General features: G+C 39.8%; 1 protein-coding gene across 1 annotated transcript in view; it reads left to right on the top strand.

The window, feature by feature from the left end:
* Nucleotides 1–17228, top strand: part of LOC111217294 (glypican-5-like) — a 47807-nt gene extending 30579 nt beyond the window's left edge. The window contains exons 10-11 of the mRNA XM_022739083.1: nt 13668–13774; nt 14349–17228. Of these exons, the coding sequence (XP_022594804.1) occupies nt 13668–13774; nt 14349–14450 (209 nt within the window). The 3' untranslated portion in view covers nt 14451–17228. The remainder of the gene's footprint in view (nt 1–13667; nt 13775–14348) is intronic.
* The last annotated feature ends 3556 nt before the right edge of the window (nt 17229–20784 follow it).

The following is a 20784-nucleotide window of genomic DNA, read 5'->3' as shown; positions in this document are numbered from 1 at the left end:
TCTCTTGACTTATTCATTGTGCCTCTGCTTATACATAAAACATGTGTATCACAGGGAGATCTGGGGACCCCTAGGAGCCTTGAGGCTATCCCGCAGAGTGAATGTAGTTAAAATTTGCTATGATTTAAATTGTTGATGAGAAAACATCGCTTTATGTTGAGGTTATTGACCAAATGTAAAATTTTTCATTCTTGACCTGAAAAACATTTTGGGGTCCAGTGTTTCCCACAGGTTGAAAACATGTTTGTGATAGATTTCCTTTACTATTGGGTAAAGAGAGGATTCAGCAAAAAAAAAACAAACTCTTTAACTCTTTAAATTATATTGCCTTTCCAATCGGAGGTGTCTGTTTTGGAGCATTGTGTAGTCCTTGCATTGTTAAATGTATTGTTAAGGTAAAATTCTGTGGGTTTCGGGAAGAGGAAATGTAGATCAGCAAAATGGCTTTAACAATAAGCTGCATGTCACTGCAGTGACCTTCATTCAAGCTGACGTGTTTCCACAAGTTAAAACCAAATAGATCCAGTACTTTGTTGCATATCAGCGTCTCCAACCACAGGCCTGAAGGACAAACAGTCCTCAAAGCCTCTCACATGCTGCACCTCCTCCCTCCTCCACACGCTATGGAAAGCTTTACTGTCCGTGTCTATCTTTAGCTGGAAAAACACATATGTTGATTAACTGGTCAACATGCGAGAAGACCTCGGCCACCTTCGTGGTGACAGAACTTTCCATGACACCCGAGTGAATTGTGACTGGAGTTTCTATGGTCGTACTGGTGATGACCCGAGCTAATTATTTACAAGTCAAATCAATAACGTCATAAATGTCATACCGACCAACATCACCAACGTGTTTGTTGGTTTTTAGTTTCTGAAAGATGGAAAATGTGCTAAAGTAGAAGTGTTCTTGCCTCACAGGATTGATTGTCATAATTTACTAAATGAAGGCTCATTCTTCCACATCAGCGCCGGGTTACCCATGAACATCACCCTCGTGATTGCAACACGCTGGTGATGTCATCGAGTGAGGGGATCTCTGCCCTCGAGGGCAGGATGTAACAGGGTCAAACGTCATTGTCAGGGATTACTGATGCACTGTCCTCGTCATTGCTCATGAGTGTGTATACCTACAGTCACGTACTGTAAAACACAACTATACTGTAGCTTGTTAGTCCTTTATGATACTGTACCGTTGGTCAGTGGTTTCTCTGGACCAGTACTGGGCCATCAGGCATTTGCCTGTGAGCCGAAAGGAAACAACATGATTTGAGAAAAAAGCTAAATAATAGTTTTAGAACTTCATAACTTATTTATGTTGCCATTAACTTGACTTATCCTCATTTCTCATTTACAGCTAAAGTAGATCATCACCATGTGAAGTAATCAGTCCATCACTCCAACTCAGTCAGCATGTGGTGTGTAAATGTTTGCTCCCTGTCCTGAACCCAACATATCCAGACTAAGTTTTGGGTTTCAGTTCAGATTCAGGATGGCCAGAGGCATTACGTTTTTGAGTCCGTCCAATTCTTGTGAAGGTGATATATATATATATATATATATATATATATATATATATGGAACGCCTGGAGTTATGCGTATCTTTATTACACAGAGCTATGTGATTTACTGTGCTATTCTTAAATTCCAGTGTCTTGTTAGGAGGATACTATCTTTCTCATTTAGAGAATTATAAATCACAAAATTGCAATGCAAATGACAGGTGATAAAAATAAACATTTGGTTTATGCACATACTTAATTTTTGAGATTTAGAAAACAAACTTTCATGTGCACATCAGGATTACTTTTAAAATATGCAAACAATGATGCCATAGTATGGAGGGCTGTGTTCATTTTACAAGACATGGCATTTACAACACCTCTCCATGGCATATTTATGTTTAAATGTTTGTTTTTTCTTATACTTATAAAAGTAAGGTATTTGTTGGTGCATTTGTCATACCCTTTCCACTAACCTTGAAGTGTCAGATCTGTGGAAACTCTTGCCTCCCGCTGGGCCTGAAACTGGTACATTGGCTATTTACAGAGAAAATTGCCGGTTATGATTTAGCAAGCTGGTGGCGGCACTTTGGGATCGTGCCTCTCAAGCCACAATGAATTCCTGCAGAAAGAATCACAATAAAGAGTGACAAAAGGGTTTTTTCTGCATGTCTCCCTGCTCGTCGGCATCTCTATGCATATAAACAAGCCTCACATGCACTGAAGCTGAAAGAGTGATGCAGTATCAGCCAGACTACACAAATCACAGAGATAGAGTACAGCAAGTCATTTGTTTTTTGAATTATTTCTACTTTTTATGCCTGTACTGTGCATTAAATCAGTTGTTTTGACTTAATGTATAAATAAGACACCATCAATTGAATAAATACAGTCTGGTTTCTTGATAGAACTTCCACAAATCTGCCCATCCACGCTCTGGGACTCTGTCTCTTTAAAATTCTGCCTACAAACCACTTTGCTGAAATGTGGAGCTTATTATTTTACAGGAAAGAAAAAGCAAAGAAGCAAAACTCTGTTTGCGTGAGAAAGAAAGTGTTTGTGGGTGTGTGGATGTGCACGCTCAAATTAATGTTTATGGCTTTTTGTTTGTGTGTGCGTGTCGGCCGTGTGCGTTATGTGTAAGATATAAGTATGTTTGTGTGATTGCAGGCGGAGCATCTGTGTCTGCGATGTCTTTCTGTGTAATCCAGTATGTTTTATGGATGGCCTAGTCCTCCGTCTGACTGACTGAAGCGGATCCAGTAGTGTGCTCCTTCTTGACTTGTAATGTCTTTCTTAATATCGACCCACTGTATTCTTTAACACACACATGATTGAGCTTAAGTTCTTTCTCTCTCTTTCTATCCCTGGGCTGCAGATATGAACAGGGATGAATAAAATGAAGAGAATATTCTTCCTGTCTTGTAATTAATTCTCATGACATTTGGGCTTTATTGAATACTGGAGAGAGACAAGAGAAGTGTAGGATGAGAGGAGGCGATGCGGTGCCAGGCGCTGAAGTCAAACCTTTAATGCTTCAATGCCGAGCCTGTGTTTTATTTATGTAGGCCAGTTAACAGTAAGAAGTTAATTTAGTCATGCCGAGACAGTACACAGCCTATTATTATTTGATTTAAATCCATTTTCCACATCAAGGAAATCTCAGCCCAGAGAGGGAGAATCACTTGGCAAACATTGTTCACAGATCAAAAACAAAGAGGAAAGCCAAGCATCCTAACATATGAGCAGTTAAAAGCAGGGAGCTTAAGTTAGCATTATTTGTGCCATTTTTATAAAGTTTTTTTTTTTTTTTTTTTTGTAAGGAGACAGTGAAATCCAACCATAAAAGCTTATCTTACACTGTAGTCACTTGTTGTTTTGAAATCAGTGTTATACTGAAGGTTAGCTACTTGAAAAAATAAAAGTGGAATATTTTAGTCACAACACTTTATGAGAAGCATATTATTAGGTATCTTTTTTTTTACCACAATGAAATAACAATCACACAGATGCCTGTCACAACAACATTAAAACACAGTTTATTACAAAGTTATTTTTTCCTCTCTTTTTCACTCTTCTTTCTTCATTTAGTCATTTCTCTCCCTACTTTTCTCTGGAAATCACCCAGATTAAACTGATTGATTTTCTCTCCTCAAACCAGCGCAATCCCTTCTGCAACTGCCCTTTCTCCGATCTCTCTGTCTCCCCAGACATATCCAGGTCCTATAACGTCAATAATGTAAATGTAATCACAGCTTCTCTTCTCTTCTCTTCTCTTCTCCTCTCTTCTCCTCTCTTCTCTTCTCTTCTCTTCTCTTCTCTTCTCTTCTCTTCTCTTCTCTTCTCTTCTCTTCTCTTCTCTTCTCTTCTCTGTAACAAATGAATCACTGTGTCACCATAATTGCTCTGTTATAAACTGTGATGTGGTGGTGGATGCAGAGGTGGGGATGCTATAACCTCCAGGTATCCATGAGTCACATTACAACCACTAATGCCAGTCTGGAAAGCACCAGACCTTTTCCTTTAAAACACTAATGGCTCATAGGACAATAGACTGGTTTGTCTTACACCACACACTTGGTTGTACATTCAGGAACTCTTTATATCCTTACCAAGTACAAGATCTATTTGCTCAAATGTGTATGTAAGAGAATGTGTGAGTGTGTACTCGCAAGGGGCACTCAATCCCTGTAACCATGGTTACCAGGTGGTCTTCCCTCCCATGGGTACCCATTTGATGACAATGAAGAAACAGAAAAAGAGACAGGGTAGGAAAGAGAGAGAGAGAGGGAGGGAGAGTTGGAGATAAAGAGGGAGAGAGGAGGTGGGGTAGATTTTGTGCCATATATCTTGGCCAAGTAACATAATGTAGTTTTACATTGTGCTTTCTGTAGTCCCATTGCCTCCTCTATGTTACATACGTGCATGAATAGATTGAAATGAGCTTAAGTATATTTTAATCTGCAGTGAAAACGCTATACTTGGTTGTTATCGTAAACCTACACCAAATACTCAAAGTACAACAGGATATTATACATTGCCGAAGCATTTTTTTTATTTATTGTCTTGCTTCCATGTATCTTCCCTCCATCATCTTTGCCTTGCTCCACTGCCCCCCCCCCCCCCCCCCCCCCCCCCCCCCCCCTCCCTGGGGCCCAATTCACAAAGCCTTTAGAAGATATTTCATCTTAAAGGGAAAGGCCAGTGTTTCCAGTGCTTGAACATGTTGCCCCTCCGCCCGAGGACAGTTTGATCTGCATTCGTAAGCATCCACTGCTCACTAAAGGGAGCCAGAAAGAACAATAAAAAGTCTGGTGAGCCTTCTAATCTGCACTGGTGGCTATAAAAGTTCCCAGAGCAAGCCTTTGGATTGGATTGATCAGTGCTATAAAATGAAACTGCTTTCTTTGTACATGCTTGCAGTGGAAAACATTAGGTTGTAAAACATGCTATGAATGTGATCAGTATGCTACTGATACAGCAGCTTTACTCTGGAAATTTTCTACCCGTCATGCTTTTTCACATTTAGTCAATAGACCTACAGTGTGAGCAACCCTGTGTCCCGAGATTTATATCTATACCCTCCTAACTATTAGCAAATACACTTTGTAGGAAGTGTAATGAAGCCCTGATTTTCTTTTTGTTTACTCACGTAATGAGGAAATGCTCACTGTGTACCGAACAGATCTGTCACACAAAATGTCCATATTGAATATATCAGCAAAATATTTGCCATCTACCAATTTTATTTGCTTTCCCTACAATATCTGCTCCTGGCAGCTAAAGCACAGTGGTCGTGGTCTTACTTAAACACAGAAAAGGTCAGTGCTGATGTGAAGCACGAGAGGACGTAGGTTGACTTTTTCCTTATTTAACCAAAACCACAGTTTTTCCCCTCACTTTAAACTGAAGGGTGGGCATATTCTACATTTTTCTCATGGACATGAAATCCCATCAAAAATGAATTTACCCTACCAACAATATGTCTGTGTAGCCAAAGCCTGATATATTTTACCCCTATGTGCCATAGACTTCCATTGTTTTCCGAAAACTATTACAAAGACTTCAACAAGCCACATTGTTGTGGCATGTGCCTTTACTGAGATGCACATGGGCACTCTATTTTATTTTGATTTCAACCCACATCTACTGCCCTGCTGTCGTAAATACTTAGCATCATACTGCATCTGAAAATAGTTCCCATCTATTACACTACTTACTGCTTGTAGCTGCTTTAACAATTTATATATCCTTCTTTAAAAACAACAACATAAAAACAGTATATTAGCTTGACCTGTTTTTAAAGATTTACATCGACAGTAACAAATGGGTTTTGGAGCTGACAGCAGTTTTGTTTCCACCAGAATGAATTTGGCAAAGCATATTAATAGCATATAAATTCAATTTGTATGGTCACAGTGATTTCTGTGATGTCTTGTGAGTTTTTCTCTTTAACCTGCGCCTTTATTTTCGTGAACTCAGTTGTCTTTGGTTTTGTTTATGTTGTCCCAATCTCACAGCTTGGGGTATATTGACTAGAACTGGTACACACATCCACGACACACACCCACGTACACACACACACACACACACACACACACACACACACACACACACACACACACACACACACAGATAAAATCAAGAGGGGTGTGGAAAGAGATAGGGAGGAGCAGATACAGGAGAGGGCGTTGGGAGGTAACAGTGGGTGCAACGTTAAAGAAAAGCCATAAATGGTGTATGTGTGTGTGTGTGTGTGTGTGTGTGTGTGTGTGTGTGTGTGTGTGTGTGTGTTCAGCACATGGCAATGGTTAATAAGCAGTAGAGTTAAAATGATAGATCCTTAGGGTAGGAGATGCAGCTCATTAAAGACTTACACATTCACTTTGCTCTCTCTGTGTCTCCTGTTCAAAGCAACTAAAGGCTTTCAGTTTTGTTTAACACACCCAGAGACAGATAATAGAAATGAACTTTACATGAAATGCTGCCTACCACATACAATATCTACTGAATAAATATGTGCATGGTTGACTCTGTGTACTCGAGCTATCAACATACTCACAACCTCTATCAGGCATCTCCTGTATTGGCTGTCATGTCCTGTTCACTACCTTCCTGCCTGCCTGTCTATCATTCATGTTTGTTTGCCTGTTTTCTGCTTGGCTGTCTTTCTTTCTTACACCCCGCTTGTCTCTACAGCTGAGTGAGTTTGTTCATGCAAACCTGATTAGACATCATCTGTTTATTAGCGCGCTCCCTGGCACTGACGCTCTTACTCTCATACTTGACCTTATTAACGAAATCCTCTGCCCTTGCTTTGTCTTGCGTCCCGTAGCTGCACCTCCAGCTTCATTCCTCATGTATTCAAATGAGCATTCACATGCCACACACATAACAGGCCCCAACCCCTATTGGCTTGTGTTGATGTACAACCTTCAACCAATCACTCATCATCCTTTCATCCACCTCCAATCACAGTCAGTCCCTCGCTGCATTCAGCCTGCAGTCTTCAGCTCGTTTTTTTCTCCATGTGTTTCCTCCAAAGGTTTTATGATTCCACTGGAGGCTACGCTTAACCTCAGTGAGAGTGACCTTGGGAAGATGCTTCACTGCAAGTCAAACCGTTAACTGTTATTATAGTCATTTGAAAACAAGCTCTAGTCATTAACCTAGATATTAGTTTTTAAGCTGTTACCACAGTTCGTTTTGGGTAAGTGGTGAAGATGCCGATACAAACTAACTAGATAATCTGACCAGGCAGCTGTCCACAATCAAGTTTATAATTAAATACGAGTAAAAACAAAACCGGCATTCGCATCACCCTCAGCTGTACTTGGTGTTTTATCTCTTGTTATCAAATGTTAGCATGTCAACCTGTTAAACATGATAAACATTATGCCTGCTTGATAATTAGCATTTTAACATTGTTACTATAAGCACATATTAGCATGCTGACCTTATAGCATTTAGTTGAAAGCACCACTGTGCCTAAGTGCGCCTCACAAGGCTGCTATCACAGCTGCAGACTTTCAGTATTGTTTAAACAAAGTTCCCTCTATGTGCTGGGGCTATGTTCACTGCTGTGCTGTGATGAAGTGGTAGTGGAGAAATACACATTGGCATTTTGTTTTTTTTTTAACAATCAGTGTAAAAGAGATACAGTGCTTCCTTAGACAACTGGTTGACTAAGGTTGGTTAACTCTGTCAGTTTAAAAAATGCTTTTTCTTACGGCCGCATTAAACTGCTATCACTCGGTTCTCGCTATTTACACTTTCCTGGTTTGATTATATCCGTGAATTATTACTGGACTATTTAAAAATGAACATTGATCGGGCTGCGCTAAAATTTATCTCTGGGGAGTCATTTACTGTGTTCAGTAGCTTCTCAGCTACATTTCAAGTTCTAATTTTTCCCTTCTGACAAAAGAAACCTCACTATCACTCAGTAAAGTACAGTATACGTTTACTAAAATGCTTGGAAACACCATGGCAAATTACCCACCAGTGACACATGGATGATTTTCTTGTGAATTATCTTGTCTCAGTGAGTAAGTTGACTAGCGGGCCAATTATATACCACTGTTTCTTGAAGTCCACAAGTAACAAGATGACAGCAGTGAGGAATAGTAGGAGATACAATACCTTGTGTTGCCAAACTGCACCGAGATATCCGAATCACATTGATTTCATTACAAAGTTTTGCATAAATAGTGTGTTCAGAAAATATAATTGTCATTTGAGTTGAGATATATTAGTGCTTTTTCTTACCTTAGCGGGTAATGTTTTCACTCGTGTGTGTTACTTTACGTAAAAAGTACTGAACCGATTTGCACTTGACCTTGGTGAAGGGACGGGGCATGGGCCAGCGACAAACATATCACAGTTTGGAGCAGATCTGGATCATTTTCTTCTCTTACTTCTCTGATGTCTGGTGTATGCTGTTTGACATTGGCCTTGATGGTAGTCTGTAATATCTGAGTGTCCTTCTAGTTTACTATGAGGTTTACAGTACATGGCCCACTGTTCTTTCCTTCTTTGATTTTTTTATTTTGCTACCATTTTATAATTTGATTCTGATAAGTAATTGCTGACTGTATGATCTATAGCTACCTCTAGCCCTGCTCATCCCATGCTCTGTGTGTGTGTGTGTGTGTGTGTGTGTGTGTGTGTGTGTATGTGTGTGTGTGTGTGTGTGTTCCCTCCCTCGGGAACTGAGGCTGAAGTAATGAAATGCTCATTACTGATTCAGCTGGAAATGCTAGGGATACATTTACACACACACACACACCAGTTACCCAGACGCTTTTCAAGGTCACCTTGCATCATTTGTGTGTGTGTGTGAGTGAGTGAATGACTGAGTGTCTGTTGTATATACAAATTGAGGAGCAACAAGATTGGTCATAATTGGGGCCTAAAGTGACAGTTCTGTACAATACACCACAGGCATCTGATATCAGACACGATCATTACCACACTCCATCTTCCACACTCTATTTCACACATGCACGCATGCACACCCACACTGTATTCACCTTTGCTGTCAGTTCACCTTTTAACTCTCACTCATCAGATCATGCATCCTCGACACCCTTTCATCACTCCATTCTCATGGATACACAAAGCTACATACTGTATAGTGAACATAAACACACAAATATTTGAACTACCTGAGGTAACCACAAGACAGACAGTGCAAACGCTCCTCTTCCTTGTTTAAGACATTCAAATGCTTTTATTCAGTTCAGCTTTACTTACAGCTCAGTCTGATCAAAGCATAACTAACATGTTTCTGTGAGCACATATACAGTATTGTCTCCTGTTATTAGAAAGATGCTGTGTTGTCAGTAGGATTTTGTTTCAGACGACAGACTGGAAGAATGTATGAAAGAGAATTATATACAGTTATGCTGAGGTTGGGGTATCGACATGTCTAGAATGGATGCTTTGCTTGTTGCAGATCAGACAGGAATGCTAAAGCCTGAACATTACGAAGGATTAAAGAATCACAGGTGCAAAAGGGGATTTTGTTTTGTCTCTAAAATACAAAAACATCAATGGTTAGTTAAGAAACCATTTCTATCCCAGATGTCTCAAGCACACAAGTAATCAGGTTAGCACTTTCTCAATAATCATACTCTTTTTTCTTTTTTGTTTTTAGTGTGGCCACCATAGACATGCTGCCGCTTTTCAACAATAGCTTGAGGCTTTTTGAAATGTAGTGTTATTTGTATGTCACACAGATGAAAATTTATTTATGAAAGTTTTAGTTACTAAACTTTAAGTTTAGTTACTAAAAGTCTGATGTTTTACCAAATTAAGTAAAACAACAAACTTAAAAAAAAAAAAAAGTATTACTTTGGAGTTTTTTCGCAATGATAAGGATTTTGTCAGCATGTACACATTGCTCCTGTATACAGTGAACAATAATGGTCAAGTTACAAGTGTGTGTGTGTGTGTGTGTAAGAGCGAGGGAGAGAGGCACTAGGTGCTTAGCAGACAGTCTGTTTCCTGTGGGTCACCACAGCTCTGATTTATGGCCCTGCTCCAAATGCTTGGGGCCTTCACTGTCCTATCACCCCCGGGTGAACGTGCCGCCTGAATTCAATTCCATTTTTATCTTATTATTTTGGAAAAGTATCTAAATTACAAGCCAGTGGTAAAGAGAACAGATTTATTTGGGATGGGATGATGAATCACTGTCCTGATGTTTTCATCAGCTCTCATCTTCAGCTATCACAGTACATGGTGACCATTCATGTCCCTCCTTGTAAACTGTCAGCTCAGCTCCTCTGAGGATGCAAACTGTGCATGAACGGAACTGTTTATGTTTTACATCAATGAGAAGGTGGAAACTTTTAGCTGATTTACCAGAGCACTGACCTGGATACTGCAATGTACTGCTGCAGTTTACTGACAGGATCCTTCAAATGTCAGTCTTCCATATCACACACACACACACACACACACACACACACACACACACACACACACACACACACACAAAACCACACAATCATCACTCATTGCAGTAAAGGTTAAACTACCCCATGAGTATAACCAGTGACATTGTTCATCACTCATCTCTGGCTGTGTGTGTATGTGTGTGTGTGTCTTGCATACTTATCCAACAGTGGTCCTTGCCATCATCCAGTGGACCTGTGAGCCTAAAGGCCCACTTTTGGTCCTTAAACAGTTCTATATATGGGCAGTCTGTCAATCAGGCACTGGTGGTGGAATATTGAATTTGTCCCACTCCCAAAGACTAAAGTGCTCTTAAGACACACAGCTCTGAAGTGTCTGACCAAATGACTCAGGGTGTTTGAAGGCTGCTCTGAAGGGTCCGGGTTCGGTCTTTGGTGGACTTTGATGTCCAACACCAAGATGCCTTTGCACTTATGTTATGAAAAAAGATATAACTAGAAATAGTGATCCACACTTGGTTGGTTAGTGTAGTACACTGCTGTGTGTGTGTGTGTGTGTGTGTGTGTGTGTGTGTGTGTGCGTGTGTGTGTGCATGTGCACATATTTCTAGCCAATCTGCCATATGCGACATACTCTGTCATTGTTGCTAAGAGACAAACATGCCAAAGGGCATGTAGAAGGAGACTGTGTGTGGCCACACGCTTACAATACACACACACACACACACGAACATGCATATGCACATACAAAGCAGCCTTTCAATGACACTGATTTAAAATAAGACTTAGTGCTGGAATCACAATTCAATTTATTGAGCAAAAGCGCTCTTCAGCAAACCAGCTTTGGAAGTTGTGATGTGCATTTTTTTTCTTAACATTTTTTTAATATTTTATTGAATGAACAATTATTTTCTTGTTAGAAAAATAATTAACAGATTAATCAACAATGGAAATAAACATAATTGCTGCCCTACTTTGCATATTGGTGACTACAGCAGCAGTGTGTTTCCACAGTGCATCAACTCATTCTTTAATTTTCACTTGGACTTTACTTTATATACTGATAGTTTAATCTATCAAAACAATGTTTTGTAAAACCTCAATATACAAATTAACTAGTAACTATAGTCAGATAAATGTGGTGGAGTAAAAAGTATAATCCTTCCCTCCAGTAGAGCTAGAAATTGCTGGAGAAAACAGACCTTATACTACTTTCATCCATAAAAAAGCAGTTGACTTACTAAAAAAGTAATATGTTATTAACCTTTTGCTTCTCACTTTAAAATCTGTTGTCTACAATTTTTAATAATATTTTTCCTCTAAAATTGGTCAATTGGTAGTAAAAGTGGTAAACTACAGAGTTTACCATCAAACGTGAGAAAAATTCTCTCAGCTTGTTTTTGCTCTTCAGTGTGTTAGGTATTGTCTGACGTTCCTATTGATCGATTTAAAGGGACAAAACAAATCAGCCATTGATAATTCTCGTTCAAACCAGCTCAGTCTAAGAGCAAAACATGGTCAGCTTTTGCATAACGATGTGGAAAAATAACAGATACTGTTCTAAAACTGATGCATGTGTGTTATTCGACACTTGTTATGGTGGAGGAGCAATAATAATAACACGATCCAGTTCTGTTCCCTGAGCAGGTTCACACCAGATGTGACAGAAGGTTTTCAGTTCTGATCAGAACAGATGGACACAAAACAGACAACACACACACACACATACACACACACACACACACACACACACACACACACACACACACACACACATACACACAAGCACACACATTTACACAGCTATGAACTCAGTGTCCCATATTGCTCCATGCTGCTATTTGTCAAGCAAGCACACAATAAAGGACAGATGCCTAATTGGTAAACAGTCTGCTGAGAGTAAATCATCTGAATCATCAATGCAGTCAAAAACAAAAACACTTCATATTATATTATATTATATATACAGTATATATATATATATATATACATATACAGTATATATGTTTAGTCAGTTCTTTTTGTTTATGTGTGTGTGTGTGTGTGCGTGCTTGTGTTTATGTGTATTTTTACATGGGTGTTTTCCTGCTTTCTTTCTGTCTGTATTATGATGAGATATAATATTTGTGTGAGTGTGTGAAAGTTAACAAACTCACCTCATTCCTCAGCGACTGAAAGAGGCTCTTTGTCTATTGTACTGCAGGACAATGTGTATTGTAAGAGACAGAATCAGATTTCTGGCAAAGCAGGAGTGTGTGCATTTGTGTGTGTGTGTGTGTGTGTGTGTGTGTGTGTGTGTGCCAAGATAGCGCATGTTGTGACTAAGTGTTTTTGTGACAGTGCAGGTGAGTATGTGAATGTCTCTTTCTGATATACTTGTGTTTGTGTGTGTGTGTGTACATTTAGCCAGCAGCACAGTCTGCCTCCCTCCTGTCCTAATTCACTCATTTACCTGAGTTCCTCCCATGAGGAGCCTGGAGCACTGCCAACACACACACACACACACACACACACACACACACACACACACACGCACGCACGCACGCACGCACACACACACACACACACACACACACACGCATATATTAAAGCGTTGAAGCAGCTGGTGAAGTCCAGCCGTATGCCCATTAAATGAGGCAACATTTCACAAATTTGTATGTACGTGTGTGTGTGTGTGTGTGTGTGTGTGTGTGTGTGTGTGTGTGTGTGTGTGTGTGTGTGTAAGGTAACAGTATTCACACTGTGCGAAGCTGTGGGTGGGTGGGGTGAAATCCATAAATCTTTCAGGTCTAAACAAAAACAAAACAGCCATAAATAATGCAATGTGCAATCATGACACTAAAAACAGAACCAGAAATGACTTCCACAAATTGTGATTCTCTTAATTTATGGACTTATTTATTTATGGAGTTACTTTGACTAGGGTTTTTAAAATGATTGCAAAGGCCTGAACTTGTTTTGTTTCGTTCATTTACTTGATCTTTCCAGACACAAAGTCCATTGTATGTGGGCTCATTGCTTGTAAAACTTGGTTGATTAAATACTGTATTTCCCATATTTAAGATTATTACATCAACATTTTCATTTGAGTATTCTCCAAAAATGTTTTTACACATTTACGATTTTACTGCAGGTGACAAAACAGCTTCCTACATTTAATAAAGTCTATAAATATAAATATTGATGATTAATATGCAATCTCACATACTGTTAGACTATATCATCATATTTTTGCATCTGTTCAGGTGATGAGACAGCTGACTCATCCAGCGGTCGAAGTCCAGAGATGAAGAACGTGGCTCCTCCTCCTCCTCGTCGCCCCATTCCCCCTCATCACCTCTCACCTCCACAGGTAGGTGTCGGCCATTCCTCCTTTCACAGTTTGATTCACTGATGACTCAGTGTCTCAGCCTGAAGTCATAGCTTATCATATCAGCACAAAATCAGAAATTGTATGAACAACAGTCCAGACAGTAAGTGAACATCACAGGTTTCTTGTAGGAAAGTGGTTAGCGGGGATGATTATCGCTCTTTGAAGACTGCAAATGCACACTAGAGCTAATTCTGCTCTCTTTTCTTCTTGGGATAATGAACATTTTCCGCTGATTACCTTTGCAATTCATGCAGTTTAAGGCATAAAAACAGCCTCAAATGTTGATCTCCTCTCAGTCATTCTGGTTCGTTAGAAACTCTGCATTAGTTATGCATATACACATACACATACCCACATGCACAAATGGCATTGACACACACACATGCATACTGCTACCCGGTATCAATACATTTTGTCAACAGAATAATAATCAACAATTTATTTATGATTGTCATGAACCATATGTCCTTCTTGTACTCTTTACTCCATTTCTCTATTCTTCCCTCACTCTCTTCCAGTATAATTTTGTATCTTATTGCATATTTTCTGTCAGGTGGCAGTTCGAGGATCAGCCCACACGATGACTGTTGAACCTTTACCTTTGACCCTGGTGACCCTGCTGCTTCTACTGCTGTCCACATGGGAACCACGCTGACCATCGTGACACAGATCCTGAGACGGACAGAGACAGAAGAGACTGAGAGACAACCACAAACTGTATGTCTTGTTGTGGTGTTTGGTATTTGGAGTTTCTGTAAGCACAGCTGAACCACTCTGATTGTTTTTGTTTTGGGTGGCGTGGCTGGTGTGACAGGCTGTGGATTTATCACAGCTGCAGGTGCACAGTATGCATTTTTATATTACCTGTACTGACCTCTACATGTGTTTTGTTTTTTTATTTAACTTCAATAGGATAGATTGCACAGCACTACTGACTTTTTTTTTGAAGAGAGATGTAAATACAAATATATATATATTATATATTTATATGAAAAGTTTCTATAGATAACAATGGCTTGATGTGTAAATAGAGATTAATATAGAACAGAGCAGATTGACTTGGAAATTAAGAGATGTTTGGTTTGCTTTGACTTTTACATTATGTGTACCCCACAGAGATTAAGATCCGTGGCAGCTATGAGCCACGCTGTAGGCCTTCACTTTTTATATTTACTCATATCCTTATATTTTGTGAGAACTTATTAATGTTAAAGAAAACTCAGCATGAAGAGCAAAACATAGGCTGGAAAAAGGACATTAAGGCACTTTCTCGATAGGCAAAACAGCCAATTATGTGATACTTCAGCCCATTCACAGATGGTCATGCTGCATAATGAAAATTTCTGCAGTTTGGCCTGGAAGTCTGTGCAGACTGAAGCCCTTGTGGCACTTTTTTTTTTTCTTAACACAAACATGGTCTTTTGTTCGTGCAAGCTGGGTGATTTCTTTTTCATTTCTGCAGTAAGTGTTCAGAAGAATTTAAATTTCCCTCAACAGAGAGTGTGTCCCCTGGAAGTTTGTCATTTCTAGGTGTGTAATACCTTTCATAGTCTTGGTAGTTGTGGGGAAAAATGATTGAGGACTGTTTTCTTCTGAAGATGGACAGTGGACAGAGTCATAAAAGCACTACAGAGAAGGATATAACTCTTTCACTTCAACTTCAATTCCACTTGCAAGCTGCCACAGCCGTCCTTGACAGGAAGCTCTGTTAAAATCAGAATATCCCAAACAATAAGAAGCACCCAGTACAAGAAAAGACTAAATATGGCCGTCATTTAAGAAACAGAAATAATCATCTGCCTGAACAATGAATAATTTGACATTTCATTGTCATTCATTGCAAACACTGAACTGTCACAGTGATTTCAAAGAGTGGCTGGTCTCCAAATGTATTAATTAAAACTGCAGTGAGAGAATATATTAGACATCCAACAAAATGCAGTGAATGCTTTTTGTAGGTCTGATACGTGTGTCATCACTTTGTCTATGCATCCAGGGAAGATGAGACACAGGGTATCAAGAGAGTGATCAGTGCAGAGCTGAGCCCAGATCCAAACATGTGAATTAAATGTAATTCATATTAATTAGGATTATCAAGTCCTCCCGGGTCTCTGAGTCTCTAACCCCCCAAACTGCTCACAACAGCAGGACTGACAACCTGAATACTGATCAAATGCATTCAAAACAGAGCAAACGAACCAACCGAAGGAACGCCGTGTGCATTTCTGTCAGTGGGTGACTGACTTTCTTCTCAGACATATCACACTGTGTTGCTTGTATTAACTAGCTCAGATAGATGTGAGAAAGTCATTTCTGTCCTTGATTTTGTGCTGCAAAACAGCAGAACTCTCATGCATGTATCGTACTGACACTCACCTGAGACCGTTTATTTGTGAAGGAATGTGACTGACAGATGAGACAGCTTAAGGAATACTGTTAAGAGTTTGTGCGAGTTATCTAGGCAGCGAGCCCAGACACCACGTTAGCTAGCGGGATGCTTTCACAACATAATGTGCCAAACAAATGTGTTATTATTTGATTAGAGTTTAAACGTTGTACCCAAATGAGATGAGATTTTGGACTCAAGCCAACCCTTCCATCTTTCACAGCCCTTCTCTAGGCAACCTTGTACATAAACAAACCACCACCATGCACAAATGCACATACAGAGACCTTAAAGGGGATAAGTGCATATTTACAGTGTGTGGATGTACACAGTTTTATTGTTTCTCAGCCTGTGATAAGACCAGTGTGGGCTATTGACAGTGATTTTGAAATGTAAAAGATATATTTTCATATATTTTATATGCTTATAAACTTTGTAACACATAAAATAATTTAGAGCTCTCTTGGGTAACAGTTCAAATTAAATCATCTGGAAAGTGAAGATAAAACTGATAATTCAATGTTACAGTTTGTCATTCTGTGGATGCTCACCTTCTCTTAGGAGTCACAAACTGTTATCTATGGATCGCAGCTTGAAATGTCAAGAAAGCTTTGTAGTAAAAGGTGTGTGAATCTCTAAGCAGACGTGAGGCTGAAGGATGTTTTCATATCAAAGTGTTAAGTGGCACAGAAATTATGTTCTCTTGTTCCTCTAGTGCTGTGCTGCCATGACGGTTGTCCATGTGTGTTTAGGCACGCTGGTGTGCCAGGGAGTGAGCTGTAGGTGTCATTGTTAAATAAAACCAATAAATGTACTTTATCCAAGTTTAACAGCTCTCTTAGTTCAGTATTACTAATGTTTTGTTGTAGCGGTATGCAGAGCCACCAGGATGCATGAAGCAACCAGTCAGCAGCTACGGTTTCTCTCACGACACTCTGAAAACCACTGAGCTAATGTAAACTAAAACCAGTGACTCTGATGTAAAGCGTAAATAAACCGACTGTAATACACTGTGTCCTGCTACTCTGCTGTGTCAATAATCATCAGTTTAATATCCTCAGTAATAAACTGTGTTTTCAAACTTATGTTGTACTTTTGTCTTTCATATGTTGTGTAACAGTCGCAGTGGAAGATGTGCATGGAAGCCACAAACAGAACTGAAACATGGTGGAAAAACATGATCTGACAGAATGAATGTAGCCTCATCATGAGCCAGTACTAATGATAATTAGAAATGTATTTTAATTTAAATAAATAATATGTAAAAAAAAAAAAGTGATCCTATAGTTAACACCCTAATAAACAGTTTTACACCTTTTGTTTCCCCTTAAGTAGCTTTAACATCGAAATGCTCTCACTGCCTGATAATATCACATACACTATATGTTCTGTATGAGCATGGTCCCACTCTGATTGACACTACATGATGTTCACACTTGCGTGATTTACTACACCCAAGATGGTTGCATTATTCTATCAAATTGTAATATTCTAGATGTCTTGTGCATCATTTCATAAGATCATATTTGGTGTCTGGAAACTTTGGGCTCTCCACTTTTTGTTAACTCTGTTTATCAGAATATTTTACAAGCAGTGCATCCACCACATCAGGATTTTGGAGCCATCAGAGCCTCACATACTGTATATATAATATGGGGATGCAGCCACAGCTCTTTGGCCTCTGGCTCTTTGTGAGAGATTACTGTGATTGGATTGGCATGGTCAGGAAGTTGGCACAGATTTTCTGGTTGGCACTGTAAACTGCCAGGGGGATGATGGGAAATAAAGACATCATTGAATGCAAATTGCCACAGAGGGGAAGATGGAGGCAGGGAGAGACAGCATGAAGGAGGGAAGACTGAGGAGTGTTGCCATCCCTCATCCTGAAGTTGGCACCATCAAGACCCATCCCTCCAGTCAACGACTGCTGTGTCAACATCTCTTTAAATGCAATATTTTACTAATTTTAATATATTATTGTTGGTTTTTCTTTAATGGGAATTGTCTTTTCTCCTTCACGGTGTAGTGCACTGCTTTGATTAATTACCTTGAAGTGAATGCGTGATGCACATCAGCCAGAGATGCACAAAGGGCCACTACACCCTGCAGAAGAACAAAAAAGCAGGAGGCAGGAAGGGTGAGAGGTGAAAGAGGTACATGACTTAGAGAAAGAGCGAGACAGGACATATGCAGGATGTTGTTTTCGAGAAGCTGGTGAGGTTTTCTGCCAGCACTAATGAAATCAGAGCTCTGATTATTTAAAGACTGTCTGGGGATTATGATTGATGTTTGTGCTATTTAAATCACATTTGTGTTCCTATCCTCACCAGTGTTTTCAGCCTTCAAGACACGCATTATATCAGATTACTTACTGTGCACATGTTGCAGCTCCACATGATTTTATTGTTGTTTTAGCTATAAAAATGTGACCAGAGGCTTTCTTGATATTGAGAGCCTCCACCCAGAAGCACACCTCCTGCCTTATAGACAAAAAACAACACAACAGGATTTATAATTGAAGTGCTATTTCACAACTATAAATGCATGGACATATATTTATCTCTACTGAATGACAGCAACCTGAGAGTGAAAAACAAACTCTTCTCGTTCACATCAGTGAGCGAACCCTCCAACATTGGATCTTTTGCCTCTCTCATCCCACGGGTGTTCAAATCTTTCAGTTACTCCCATTGGAGCTGATAATGTGAAAAGTCCATTGTTAATAAACACTTCAGCGTGTGTAAAAGATCCTTAACTGCTGGTGGAATCTAAACGGCAGTGGCGTGCCACTACACTAAATTTGGATTGGGTGTTTGGGAGTCATTTAACCCTGAAAGCTGATCAACTTCACAGTGGCTGGCAGCCTCCTTATATCCAAAGTCTATAATGCCAAGATAGAGCAGCTCTGCTCTGAAGCAATTAGGGATTAAGTATCTTGCTGAAGGGCACTTTAACCTCAGTTTCTGTGTGAAAGGAGAGCACTGAGTCATCTAACTCACCTTTACACATTCATATTATCATTCTAAACCATCCCTGCAATGAATTAAACCACAAACTGTTAACTGTAATATTATGCTATTAGCTCAGTGAGGCTGTACGTGGGCAGACTTGTTTAGCAGGTCTAATGCTGACCATGTTCAGCATCTTAGTTTAGTGTGTCAGCATGCTAACATACGCTAATTAGCATCAAGTACAACTGAGGTTGATGGGAACAGGTTTTGCAGGTGTACTCTCGTGAACCACGCGATTGGACAAATTGTGTTTTGGCCCTAACTGTACTACATGGAAAGATATCCAAAGGTATCACAATTCATGCTGAGGGATGATTTTCACTCAAATCAACAAATGTCAGCCTTCTGGGGGCACTGGGGAAAAGTAGGGATCACTAAGATCGGTAAGATTTCTCATACAATCACTTTGTTGATTCGAATTGTTTAATGTAATATAGTTCAAAGGTCTGTAATCGCAGTCTTACCCAACAGCACCAAGTTAAGCACAAGTTCACAGAGCAAGGGTGAATGTAACTAAGACTAAACCTCCCTGACTAACACGAACAAAAAAAACAGGACATGGGGTCACTGGTCTTGTGTTGAAACCTGTCCCCCCTTCAAATGGTGTTTCTCCTTACCTATATCAGAACCCAACCTTACCCTGGCCCTATCCACTGCTATGCCACATAAACCAAGCCCTAACCCCAGCCACTGACATTATTTTAATGAGGGAAACACTATTGAACAGCTTGGCCGCCACTCAGCGAGCACGATGTAGACTGCGCCATAGCACCCTGGGTATGACCACCACTTCTCCTGAGCCTTGGGATCTAATGCCAACCACTTACATCAGAAAGTTATGATTTTTCTGAGGCCTTTGTGTTCTTTTAATACGTTTTTGATGGGGAGGTAATGTACTATGAATCACAAGTTAGCTGACAACGGTGCTCTGCTAAAAGCTAACGATTCATTCGTCGACAAAGGTGATTCAGAACAGTCAGTTCGGCTGGAAGATAATGTGTTAAAGATTTGTTCATACATGCAGTTGTGATATTACAGTCATGACTAAAGACAGACTAACAGACACTGCCTTTGACTTTGGCCTTCTTCATTAACTTCACCCTGTTTTCAGGCTGACAGTTCACATGGACTTGGATGGCAGCCAGTCATTCACTCCCATAGCATTATGTCAGTGTTTATTGGCTACAGCTGAGCGATCTTATCTTGAATGACAGATCGTTTTGAATGAGGGTGGCAGGTAAGCTATTAAAATTTCATCATCTGTATGATTTATTGTTTGTAGTGTGTGTACAGTTTGTAACAGGTGTTAGTGTGTGGGTAGGCTTTGTGATGGACACATAGAGAGTGCATGCTGTGTCTTCAACAGTTGTCGACCGCTATTTATCATCTCCAGGTTTAGTTGGAGTCCTGTCGCTGCCGATGCTACCAGGAATGACTGACATGTGTGTCAAGAGTGCCATTGGTTTCAAATCTGCTGAGAAGGAAATATCTGTCATTCTGATTTACAAGCTTGAAAGGAGACAGAGTAGAAGCGAAAAATACTTTGCTGCAGCTCAGACCCACACACACAAACACACACTTACAGGTCGCCA

Source organism: Seriola dumerili, unplaced genomic scaffold, assembly GCF_002260705.1.
Source record: "Seriola dumerili isolate Sdu_G_001 unplaced genomic scaffold, Sdu_1.0 BDQW01000002.1, whole genome shotgun sequence".
NCBI lineage: Eukaryota > Metazoa > Chordata > Actinopteri > Carangiformes > Carangidae > Seriola > Seriola dumerili.
This window is presented reverse-complemented; position numbering and strand designations above follow the sequence as displayed.